This window comes from Hypomesus nipponensis, chromosome 17 (genome assembly GCF_054491055.1).
Source record: "Hypomesus nipponensis isolate SF chromosome 17, ASM5449105v1, whole genome shotgun sequence".
Taxonomy (NCBI): domain Eukaryota; kingdom Metazoa; phylum Chordata; class Actinopteri; order Osmeriformes; family Osmeridae; genus Hypomesus; species Hypomesus nipponensis.
The window spans coordinates 8,958,523-8,971,483 of NC_140377.1; the positions used below are offsets into that span (position 1 = coordinate 8,958,523).

The following is a 12,961-nucleotide window of genomic DNA, read 5'->3' on the forward strand; positions in this document are numbered from 1 at the left end:
ATTGAAAGTTAAAGAAATGTTATATAGTATTAACATAGCTGAAAAAAATAGTCGCACATAGAAAGACAATTTTTAGTAAGAAACACTTTAAAATCACGTTTTCTAGAACACTTTATTTTGAAACAGTAGACATGAGTAGGAAGATGGTTCCCCTGCTTGTCTCGGTGACGTTTATTGATATTGATTGTGATTGGGTGGAACCATCTATAGAACCCCGATCCCCCCCTCCCATCATATCTTACGATTTGCTATTGTAAGTTGCCAATCAAGGAGTGCTAGAACGCTAGAGTTTGCACTGTATGCAGAGCAGACACCTAAACATTTGGGGTGCCTTTTTGTACATCTGACAAACTACCTATGTAATTGTAAAAGACAATGAATATTTAAAGGACTGAGCCTAGAAAACACTCAGAATAGTACGCTGCAGCTGAAAATGGAGGATCTAAAGCATCAAGTTATGATAAATCAATTTGTCCTGACTGCAGGATGCGCAGCTGACCAGGCAAAACAATTATTGCAAGCGGCACATTGGCAGTTTGAGGTAGGCATGCTTAGTCCCCGACAGACTACAATGACATCACAACTAGTATTTAATCACACATATTAAGTATATATAGGATGTCTGGGACAGTAGCTCGCTACAGAAGATTTCACTACAGTAATTGACAGCCATTAGTACCCTTCAGTCACTATTGCTAAATGTAAATATGTCCGGTGGGATAGGCAAGCAGTTTACAGTAAATAATTTAAGCCCAAAGAGCTTTGTTGTTAACATAGTACAGTGTGCTTCACCCAAGTAAAATGGCTGCTTCTCTGAAACTGTTTATTTTGCTCTGTCAACCTTTAAGACTGCACTTAGTGCCTTCTTTCAAGAAACCAATATTCCATATGGTCACCATCAGCAAATGGTAAGTAGTACTAAATACATCGTTATAGTTGCTGTTAGTATGCAAACGGCTTTTACACCACCCTGATCCGAACAAAAATAATAACAGTGGCCACGTTGTCGTTCTATGCAGTTATTGCCATAACTCCACCTGCCACGTGATATATTTAGCTTAGACAAAAACATCAAGGCTATTATTTTTTACAAAAGAAAGAAATCACGGACTGCGATTAGATAATACTCATGTAATTAACATAAGCGATCAATTAATTAATAGTTGGCTGTCCTATTTCAGTGAGTGTATTTGCATGTCTTATTTTTTTTATGGATAAAATAGTTAGACAGGAAATTTTGCCATGAACGTGCTATTTGGCCAATTAATGGCTGATGTTTGATAGACAATAGAGCATTTGTTCAAATGTGGGAATACAAAATGGTTACACTTTGCACTTGCATCAGAACACCAAAAACAAGACACAATTGATACAATTTATGCTAAAAACAGATTCCCTATATGCAGTTAACTTGTTTACATTAGCTTTTATTTTGTCTGCCATATTAAACAGTATTGTTTCTGTAGCAAATTTGCAGCTTTAGACTTTAGACAAATGCTTTAACTGTCCATGTCTGTAATGAACCACTCTTAATGTTTTGCTTCTTATCAGAAACGTTTGTAAAAGTGTAAGTATTTATAAAGTATAAACATAGAAGAAGTAATTGTCCATGTAAGATGAAATATGTCATTGTTAAAGCTGTGAGCCATATGCCACAATGGCCACTGACCCATTTTAAACAAAGACAGCTTGTGCTGAACTTAGCAATGTTTGTGCTTTAGGTTAATTGTGCATCATTAATGAGAATTATATAATGCATTGAGGCTACCCAATCCATATGAAGCAGGTCAACTCTAAAGCAGTATCTGGACTGAGTTCCATTTATACCATTTATATTTTACTGAAGCACGATCAGACTATTCCTCCCCCCAGGATTGTCAAAAGTTTGGATTTGGGGTAACCATTTGTGGTAAATACACTTAGGCCTTTAAACTTTTTTTTATTGTTCTTACTAAGTTGCAGATGCATATCCCTCTTTAAAATGTTACTGTCACATTGACTACTCAATAACTATCCTCTGAATGCAAGCTTGTGCTGTTTCTCCCTGTTACACAACACATCACATTGCTAATACATGACGCACAAAGTGCGTAAACTATCATCTGTGGTGAATAACGCGTTCCTACATTTAAAGAGAAGTATTGGAAGCTCTTGCTGGGTAGATGACTGGTAACATTAGTTGCCGCTGCCTTTAAATGATTTTTTTTACTCTTGCGCATCCTTTCTGAGATGGTGTTGGTTTTGAACCAGCCCAGTGTTTGGCAGTGCTCCCCTGTGGGTGATCCTCTGTAGTATCAGCTGAACGTAACACACAAGGCTGGATATGAAGTTAACCATTTCCATGTTTCTCTGCACTCCACAGATGTGCACTCCAGCCAACACACCAGCAACACCCCCAAACTTCCCAGATGCACTTACAATGTTCTCTCATCTGAAGGCTTCAGAAAGCTTCAATAGCACTAGTCCCCTGGCCTCCATGGCAACATCTCCCCCTCCTCAGGTCAACTGGGGTCCAAGTCAACAGGGCATGTGGACTGCTGCTCAGCTGCCTTCTCAGGTGCCTCCCCCTGGGTGGCCTGCAGCCGTCACTCAACAAGCCACTAGGCAACAGGCCAGTGTTACCATGGAGGCAGAGAGATGAGAGTGGGGTCTCAGGTTAACAAGAGACTTAAAAAGGCAGTCTACTTGACATTGGTAGTAATGGACTGCTATGTCAAGCAAACTATCAAAGTGTACATGCACTGAAAAGACTGATGTAAGTGCTTTTTGAATCCACAAGCAAACAATTTATTTAAAACTATATTTTTAAAATGTATTATTATTAGATCATGATAGACCTTTATTTAGAATTCCTCTTCAACAAACCAATATTACCATACCTTTGTCTTTTTATATGTGTCTCAAATCTGTCAATGTACTGGATGCCTTTGCTTCTAAGGTTTCACTGCATGAATGACATGGTTTAACCTTTTTCTTTAACCAAATTATGAAATCAAGTATGAATCTGTTATTTCATATTTTAAGCTGTACTATTGTGGTATCATTCTAATTAACACAGAAAAATATGTTTACTAAATCATGATTAATAACCATTCATTGTTTTATACAGCAGCTTCAGGTTTTTAGAAATTAGTCTCACATTGATTGAATGAACAGCAATATTTGATTGAATATACAAACAGTACAAAGTGAGCATCTGTTTATTCATTTTTTCCTTCTCTTTCTATTGGCAAGGATTGCCGAAAAATGCTTTAATTCATTGTATTTTCTAAATTTAAATAAATATTCTACATCTTATTTTGTGTGTATACTAATTCTAACACATACTGTGGACATATTACTTGAATATTATTACATATTATTCATATATTACATGCATTACCAGATGGTAGTTTATGTCTAACAGATGTTTTGGACAGTGAGTTAGGAAAACACTATAGCAATGGCACTATAGCAATTATTAACCCCCATACTATTTACAATATGTAAGATTGATCTCCATGGTTCAAACAGAAACAGTGTTATGGTCACTTCTTTTCTCATGTGGTAGAGATTTGTTTTGTTAAGAAAGCCTTTTCACCCACTGTATCATCTGTCTGTTTAGGAAATCACCTTTCTTGGATAAAATACCATTATGTTTCCTTCATAAGCTTCCCTGTCTGTGCTTGTGAACAGTTCATGTTTTTTTATATATTAGAAATACTTGTTTCTATCTCCCTTTCAAAAGCACCATTTGAAAGTCAACATCAGTTTTTCTGCTGTGGTAAAATTCCAACAGCCATAACTGACAGTAACACTGGTTCAAATATTAACCAAAGCAAAAGTGGACTGTGCACTTATCTGCCTTTAGCAATTATTATTGCTGTTCTGGTAACTCACATGTTCAACCTATTCTTGAAAAAAAACACATTATGAAGCATAATGAAGTGCTAACAACAAACTTATTGATCTACCAGTTGGAAAACCATTGACAACATTGGTGGAGTTGTGGATCCTTAATTCAATTTAAATTAATTCAAATTAATTAAAAAAGAACTACTTACTAACCTTGACCGTTTGGTCATGCCTTTGGTTATCTAGCTTTCTGGGAAATGTACAACCAAATAAGTCGCAAGGTTTGTTATGGGCAAGAAAAAAGTTTAGTTTGGTTTACTAAATTATTGTAGAAACTTGCAATTAAGTAACCAGTATTACATTCTATAATGTTATGGTTTGTAAAGGACATGGAGATAGGACAATAGTTTTTTGGGAGAACAGCGCTCTCCAATATTTTCATATCACATTTTGATTGAGAGGCTTTTTTTCGAGGCTTGATTTATTGCCAATTCTAAAACCTGATTTTTTACTGAAATTGGTGTGTGATTCTACATAAACATTACTGACATGATTACAATCACTGATATAATAATATATACAAATACATTATAATAACAATACATTAATAACAATTGACCTGAGACACTAACACGTCTACTTATCGAGTTATTGCATTTCATATTTCCTTATTTATCGTATATATTAGCCTAACTGTCATGGGGAAATATGTTGCATATGGGTGTATGAAGCAATACTAAATATGGTGGGCGCAAACACTAATGTTTCAAGTCGTTCATAATTTTAGTTGTTTTATATAAGAAATAAAATAGGAAACATCTTGTTTTCGGGCAGAAGTTAATGTTGGTTATTTGGTTCCCTTAAAATTATTACTTAGCCTACGCATCAGCCGGGGTAAGACAGACGGGTGGAGTTTTGGCATTTCGAAGCATTACTGAAAACTCCCAATCTGGTATGCACTGTGAACCAAAGATTGATCCACGAATACGTCATATCCCACGTACTAGAAAGATACGGGAGAAGCTTAACGTTCCAGAAACTTACTAGGATCCATTATTACAACATCCTTCATCCGAGAAAGCTTGAGATATGAGCGGAATACTCTCCTTTAATAAGGGAAATACCACCACATCAGGTAAAGACAGTTAGTAAGGTAGACACTAAAAGTGTATCTACTTCACGTCAGCTTTTAAATAACTAAGGGTTGTTGTTGTTGTTAGCCTATGCTAGCTAGTTAGCGCTTACGTTTTACATGCTAGCTAGCTAGTGCTACTGTAGCCTGGATAAACTCAGTGAAGCCGCAAAACACTGGCTGGGCTTTTATTCAGGTAGCTAGCAAACAATTAAGCTACATGGCTGTTAACTTAACTGTTGATAGTGTGTCACGCATGTCCATAACTGGGGGGTAATGCAGCCTGCTGCCACCTTGAAACATTGTTGGATCAAGCTCAGGTTTGTGTGTGGAGTGTGGCAAAAAGTGTTTAACGTAAGATTGTCAACTGGACGCCATCTTGGTAAGGCGACATAACATAAAAACGATTAGATGGCTAGCCGAATCCTTTCCATTGAGACCAATTGGGTTTATGATGTATAGTAACCGTAATTGTGATGCCATATATTCAACCTGTTTTGAATAAGAAAAAAACTTATGTTGGAGAACGCGTCGTAGACCCACATTTTCAGAATCCAATAAACCTTGTCAACATAATTTGGCTTTGAAACTATTATGGATGCAGTGTACTGTAACTACATGTAGTCATTTTGAACACCTGGCTTGCTATTTTATGTTCCTTGCTACGCCTGCATTTTAAATAAACAATTAATGACTTCAATTATTTTGAAATTCTGACGTCCTGATTATAGTTCATTGAGCATGTATAAACTTTGCAACCACAAGATAACTTTGTACTAGGATTGTTAATTCCACTACACAGCTTCATCAGTGGTGAAGACGACACTTGCCCTTATGAAATATGTGGAAATAATTATCTATTGTATGGAAATGTAGTTGATTACAATTCATATCTATTTTAAGGTTGTCTTCCTTAACTTGTGTTACACTAGCATTCATTGGAGTTAGTTCTGTTCAATGCTGTTAGGGACCTTGCGATATGCTAGAAAATAAAAGATTTGCTGGTGAAAAAGGGTGGCATCCGTTCTAATAAAATCTGATGTACTGTAGTCCTATAGCATCTCATAATGCAATCAACTAGAAAATATGATACATTTAGTTTTCTCTAATGGCAGCTGACAATCCATCCTTGATTAGCCTAGTTGTCTTAAATATGAGTATTGTCTACTGTACAATTCTTATTTTTATTGCCATTGGGATAGTGGGTTTTTGCTGACAATGTATAACACTTAGCCAGTTTAACCAGTTCCACATGGCATTTTACCATTCAACGTTCATCGTGAGTTGGACAGAGATGGAAACTTCTTGGCTTGAATCATACCAACATTTATATTTTGCTTCAATCATTGGCTACAATGGGGTATTGAAATTGTCTTTTCACCGATTGACATTGTTCATGACAAGCCTTGACTTTGTCGTTATTAGTGTTGCTATTGGTGAAAAATCACCAATTATATTTACTTTATTCAATTTAAATATCAATAGTCAAATTACTGTGTAGTTTAAGAGTCTTGAGCTGATCAGATGGATTGAAAGTTAGAAAAAGAAAGGAATAATGGTGAGAGAGGGAGGGAAAAGGACATGTGCTAATAGAAGAGGTGAAAGCACTAAGCTAAATTGTACGGAATGTTAAGTAGCCTATGGGAGTAAATGGATTCCCAGATTAAAGAGTGAAAGAGGTTGACGCATGTAATATGATGTGAAGTGGGAGATATGAGAGACATGATTAAATGTGTAGTTGTGACAGCTTGATAGCAACATTGCCTAAGTGGATGGTAAAAGATGGGGATGAATTGGACAGACAAGACAAAAACAGTGAAAGTTCAATCTCCAGATTAAGTCATAAGGGAATGCTTCACAAGCTTGGCACCAATTTGCAACTGCCAGGCTAAAGTAGCTCTTACTAAATGGCCAACATGACCGTTTTGCCCAGTTTGAAAGGAAAGCGTGGGAGTTTAATGTTTTTCTCTTCCTTCAAGTTAATAGAGACAAGGATTTGTATTGATTTGATTATGTAGCATTCTCCCTGAAGTGGCCTTTCTTTTTATTAAGCAGAGTAACAGGACAGGTCAACCCGTCCTCCAAAAAGTGTTTGGCATAATGAATGAACAAGCCACGGTGTTCTTCACTTGTGAATAACTTAAATTAGCCACAGCTATTACGTAAAGTTACCTATATCTGAAACAAGGGTTTAGTGGATAATCTGTGTAAATTTAGCTCTTCAGGTTTTAGCTAGCAGCAAGTAGGATTGAAGCGGTTGTGCTATGAGGTTGGATCAGTGGGATAGCCTGGCCCCTTCTTGTTACAGTGAGTTGAACCTACTCTTGAGTCAGACGAGCAGTTTCAAAATTTAACTTTGCAGCTGTACAATCAATATTAAACATTAACCCTCAGGTGAAGTCGACTCACTGTTGAGTGGTTGGGGCAGTTTAGCTTTAAAATAAAGGCTGGACAATGATATTTATTTATAATGCTACACATCACTGTCTATTTTTCGCTGCCATTATTGATCAGAATTCTAATTTAAAGAAGGAAAGAGTCTACATGTACACCAACTTCAACACCAATGTGTCATTGTGTGGTATTCAACTGTCATGCTGGTGTGTGTTTTTCTCTCAGAGTAGCAGAGCGCACCTAAGGCCAGTTGTGAGTGGAGCTCCTTCCCCAGGCCCCCTTCCCCTGAATTCCGGCCAGAATGTCAAGTGACCCCCCTCCCCCCTACTCTGGGGGCCCCAGTGCCCCTCTCGTGGAGGAGAAGAATGGACAACCTGTCGGACAGCCTGCAGCCTCTGGTAAAACTACAGCTTTTTTCAAACTGCATGTTTGTTCTGTGGACTTAGTTTTTAGTTTGTTGTTGTTAGCTGTCTATTACATTAGGCTACGTTTACCTCATTAAAGTATCAGTATTTTTTGGATGTTGTTTTACAAGATATTGTGCAGTCAAAAAATCCTCCCCCTCTTTCTGCCTTTGGGCTAATGTAAGGAAAGTCTAAAAGGAAATGTCACCAAGGCAACCTTTTAAAGCAGTTTATATATGTGTAAACAAGACCCTTTCCTCCTCTCCTACCATGTATAAAATACAGTTTTAACCGCATAGGTACTTGCCTAATTATATAGATGATTAATAAAACATCCTGGTAATTTACAATGATTAAATGAATATTGTAAACGGTTCAAATGTGGGTGATTTCTCACATAGGCTGCATTGATGCTTCTTTCTGTACTTTTGTAGGTTTCTCCCAGTGATAAATGGATACCTGTATGTACTCATGCCTGAGTATAGCATAGTCCATAAGGAATAGTGATGTGAGGGTGGTCTTAACTGTATATTTATGCTTGGTGTCTTTCAGCCGAAGCTCCTATAACTGTGGGTCCGCCCCAGGGACAGCCGCTACCACCAGACTATGGTCCTCCACCCTATGAGGCCAGCCTACAGCCAGGCTTCTTGCCCCCACACGTCCCAGGTGATGGGTCCATGCCAATGCCCATGTTGTCACCACACGGTATGTATACTGAAGTGGACATGCCAAAACAATGCTACTGCTATGGTAGCTTGGCTCTTTAAAAGTGGCCTGATTCTGTTTGACCAATCAGTGGTCTGCTGTGTTTTTTTACGTCACCTTTTGGTATTTGAAACCTCGATTTGAGGTGAAACCAATAGTACTAGGAACCAGGTTTGCCTGGTCAAGTTGAACTGGTACAATGCAATAGAAAAGTGAAATAAAGTGACACAATTCTTTCTTACATGGAATTGGATAAAAGTTTATATTACTGAACATTTTATTATTTTTATCACCTACAGTCAAAATGGAAGTTAGAATAGGTCACTTTAAACGTTACATGTCAGTTAGTTTAGGAAACAATTGAAGTAGATTAACCAAGCTAGAAGCTGTTTTCTCTTTGGAAGACTGTGGAAGATTCTACATGATGAATCTGCTGGCTAAGTACCATAGATGGTGCCAGCTGGCAGCAACCTGCACACACCAAAAAGATGCGTGTATCCCAGCCATAATGGAGAAACTCAGTTGTGCAAACAGGGACAAATCCTGTATTGTAAATGCTGTAAAAGGAAAGTTGTAATATTTGTGCTATTAGGGTTACTCAGCATGTGAACGTATTACATCTACAGAGAGTTAAACAATTATAAACAGTATTTTCTGTCTACAGTTTTACATAATTTGACACATTTAATGAAATTCTGTGACTACTGTGTGCATAGTTTGGTGACATTAAAATGTAATCTGTCAACAGGTGGCTTCCCTGCTCCTCCTGGTCATTTTATCCATCCACCACCAGGTCATTTTGGCCCTGGGCCGGTTCAGTTTGGCCCTGGGCCAGGTCAGTTTGGCCCTGGGCCTGGTCAGTTTGGCCCTGGGCCTGTTCAGTTTGGCCCTGGGCCTGGTCAGTTTGGCCCTGGGTTTGGCCCTGGGCCTGGCCACTTTTATGAAGGACATGCCACCACCGTCCTGTCACCTCAAGCTGCAGGCGCCAGAGTCACCGTCCTGCATGGGGAGATTTTTCAGTCCTTGCCGGTGCAGACTGTGTGTTCACACTGCCATCAGGCTATTGTCACCCGCATCTCTTACGACGTTGGCTTGATGAATACACTCTTCTGCCTCTTCTGCTTCTGTGTGGGGTAAGAAGGATACTGCCGAGATACACACACACACATACACACACACACACACACACACACACACACACTGGTCTCTCTAGGAATAAGACAAGAAGAAAAAAGTAGTAAAGGAGTTGTTTTTAGATGGTTATTCATGTTTCTCCCATTTCCCCCCACTCAACTACAGGTGTGATCTGGGATGCTGCTTGATTCCCTGTCTCATTGATGACCTCAAGGATGTGACGCATACCTGCCCCAACTGCAAAGGCCACATCTACACATACAAGCGTATATGCTAACCCCCGACAGACGTACTATAACAACATGGATATGCACACTTAGAAGCTCACAGCTCAGACAGCCTTTTTTTGCTCAGTATTTTGTGCTTCATTTAGCTGTCCTCTTAACGTCTCATTTTATGAATAATTTGATTACCCTGCACTTGTTCCTAACTTTCAGATTAACGTCCTTTGCTATGTACATGCATCCAGTTACAATGTAGAGACCTCAAACACGGTTTATTAGTGGTTAAAGGAGAAACATACAGAGAGAACCGACAGACGTGGTAAATATTGCACACTTGTAAATTCCAAATGAAGGACCAGGGGACAAAATGGTACGTGTTGCATGTTTTATGCGTGCTGTTGGAAAAAGGTGTGGGATTTTAGTCCTTTGAAATGGGAGAAGGCAATTGTGCAAAGCTGTGAAAATTGTTGTTTACTAAAAATCAGCTGTGAATCTTGCTGAGGCAAATTTGTTAAGACAGCACTTGCAGGGTCAGTACTTAAGTTTTTAGTGTAATTATTTTATCTTATTTTAACACTATCCATACATGTATATATATATATATATATATATATTATATAACATCATGTTAATATTGAAGAATCTGAAGTTTTTGTTTGTCAAATTATTTTCTGAGAATTATTTATGTGGCAATTCACTTTGTCCTGTGTCCTGGATAATGTGTTTTAAATGTCAGTATAGTAAGTAACTTCATGACATTGGTCCTAACAAACTGTTGATGGCAGATTTTACATTTATTTACATTAGGCTGCTTGTTTTCCTGCTTGAGAATGGTCAGAATAGAAATATATCTTTTATTATGTTTTTAGAGCTTTAGATTGTCATTGTATAGTGAATTTGCCAGAACTGTTAGTAATGCCCTTTATTAGTATTAATGTACGTAGTTTTGATAATGAAATGATTGTTTGTGTGTAACATGGTGTTGCAGATGCCCAGTTCCCATGTGAAATTTCATACGTCCATAAAACAACAGTTGCCATTATATTGCTTCCCTATTGTTTTTTTCAACTGCTTTGCGTTTGTAATTGGTTAATGCTGGATTAATTTATATTTCGTGGAAATATGAATGAGAGTTAGTGATTCTTTTTTGAAAATATTTTGGTCTATAGATAGGGATTATATAAGGACAATACAACCAACACCAGGGATTACGGTTTGCAACAATTATTTTCAGATATCTGAGCAGTGCAAAGGCTAACTGTCAGAGTGCTCTGCTAGTGAGGTTCATTAGAGTCATGACATACTCTGCATGACAACACAGTAATCGTGTGCCGTATGTCCAACTTGCTGAGGGCAATGTATGTCAAGCTGTGATACCCACCTCAATCCAGAACATATTATCCTTTCACTGGTAGACATGACATTTAGAATTATTAGCGCTGTCCTTTAAAAAAATATTGTTTTGCTTCCTGGTTATTGTTACTGTTCAGACTCGCTACTCAGTAGGTTGATTGTCCTGGGAAAGCAGTACGGAGAGAATAGGATATTAAGTCCTCTAATTATGCACTATTTTATATTCAAACGAATCATGTCTTTTTTTAATGTGTACCACGTCATACTATCTGTCCAAGCTTGATGTTGGACTTACCAACTGTTCTTGGTGAGTTCCATGTCTAAGATTGCTTGCATTTAACTTATGCATGTTTGCTGATTATCTAATTGTATTATCTGAGATGCTGTAATTTCAACAGATTTAATTGACAATCTTCTGATGTATGATCTGACATCTTGAAAGCTTAATGATGCTTAAATGTATGATTTCCAACTGCATTCAAAATGGAATGTATTCCAAATGATACATTTCGTTAATACAGAAAATGTGAAATACAATTGCATGTATATGCATTTAGCCAGTTAACTGGTTGTTTTCTGATAACATGAGATGCATCCAATGTGACAGTACACCCAATTCAAACTGGCTTGACATGCAATATGTATGATAAACCAATAATGAAAGGTTTGCATAGAATGTTGATCGCCTGTCTTGCTATTTGAAAATACTACATGCAGCATTGTGTCTAGTGATGTTACTACTTTAATAATAAAATAATAGTACGTTAAGTTTATCTTTTATTTCAAACAATGAGTATAAACCAACCAATATTACTATGAAATTAACCAGTTTTTCAAGTAAATGGGTTACATAATATGTAATGTCTGCTTAGAGCACTTTCCAGACACAAAATACATCACGAACACAGAAACCTTTTTACAAGATAGTCCAAATGTTTGTGAATTTGGCTAAACAAAACCAGTTATGTTTGAATAATGTGGATGATTCTGTAGACTAGCCATAGGTACATGTTGTTTCACTGTGGTGTCAGTGTCCTCAAAATACATGGCCAGAATATCAAAATGTTTAATCTCTCCATCGATGTCCACACTGGATATTGCAGCATTTATAAAAGGTTGTCATTGGTTCATCAGCTGATCTGGTCTGGATTTGCATGAAGTAGGCTCGGGGGTGTTCACACTTCGGACATTTTTCTATGTAACACAAATAAAAAATAGGGGACTAGATTACACAAATAGAAAATCCAAACAGCAAGAAAACTACAACTTTATATCAAAACCAAATAGCCTACTACTGAATAGGAAATGCTATGTAAAAACAAAACAAAAAACACTTCCAGCAGTCATCAATGATAGAGCAAGCAAATTGTTTACCTGGTGTGGAGTCAACGTTTTCCCAGGCTTTAGCACCACCAAGCACATCGTCAACCTCTTTTAGTTTGGGATATTTTCTGTTGTTTACCTGTGGATGAGAAGGATACATCAATGTATAATGTATACTGCTGCAACAATGTTAACTAGCTTTGTAGCTAGCTTAGGTACTTGTCTAATTTGGTTTTAAGCAACCTAGGTTGATTTACCTTCCTGGTGATGTTATGAACATAGGGACATGTATTACAGGCGAATCGGTAACACTTCTGACCTTCTTCGACAATCAACACATTTCCACATGTCGGACAAAACAGCAGCATGTTAATGTATTGGACATCAACCACGTACGGAAGTTTCAGTAGTTACGGCTACAAAAGAACCGCCTATAATGAAAAAACAAGCACAACGAT

At 37.5% G+C, this 12,961-nt stretch overlaps 3 protein-coding genes across 4 annotated transcripts; 2 read left to right on the top strand and 1 right to left on the bottom strand.

Annotated features, from left to right (window-relative positions):
• Positions 1-2: 2 nt before the first annotated feature.
• ubald1b (UBA-like domain containing 1b) lies at positions 3-3,297 on the top strand. The gene is made up of 3 exons (XM_084678619.1): positions 3-541; positions 849-908; positions 2,363-3,297. The coding sequence occupies exons 1-3, from the start codon at positions 434-436 to the stop codon at positions 2,639-2,641; spliced, it is 447 nt and encodes a 148-aa protein (XP_084534745.1). The 5' UTR covers positions 3-433; the 3' UTR covers positions 2,642-3,297.
• Positions 3,298-4,735: 1,438 nt separating this feature from the next.
• Positions 4,736-10,869, top strand: cdip1 (cell death-inducing p53 target 1). Of its 2 annotated transcripts, none has more exons than XM_084678617.1 (5): positions 4,736-4,969; positions 7,591-7,758; positions 8,317-8,469; positions 9,218-9,602; positions 9,769-10,869. In XM_084678617.1, exons 2-5 carry the CDS (start codon positions 7,662-7,664, stop codon positions 9,878-9,880), a joined length of 747 nt encoding a protein of 248 aa, XP_084534743.1. In that variant the 5' UTR covers positions 4,736-4,969; positions 7,591-7,661; the 3' UTR covers positions 9,881-10,869. The 2 variants fall into 2 exon arrangements, with proteins under 2 accessions (XP_084534743.1, XP_084534742.1); XM_084678616.1 differs by having other exon boundaries at positions 4,737-4,969; positions 7,586-7,758.
• A 1,207-nt stretch (positions 10,870-12,076) lies between these two features.
• polr3k (polymerase (RNA) III (DNA directed) polypeptide K) lies at positions 12,077-12,917 on the bottom strand. The gene is made up of 3 exons (XM_084678620.1): positions 12,761-12,917; positions 12,555-12,642; positions 12,077-12,374 (listed from the first exon to the last, which is right to left on the bottom strand). Exons 1-3 carry the CDS (start codon positions 12,869-12,871, stop codon positions 12,247-12,249), a joined length of 327 nt encoding a protein of 108 aa, XP_084534746.1. The 5' UTR covers positions 12,872-12,917; the 3' UTR covers positions 12,077-12,246.
• Positions 12,918-12,961: the final 44 nt, after the last annotated feature.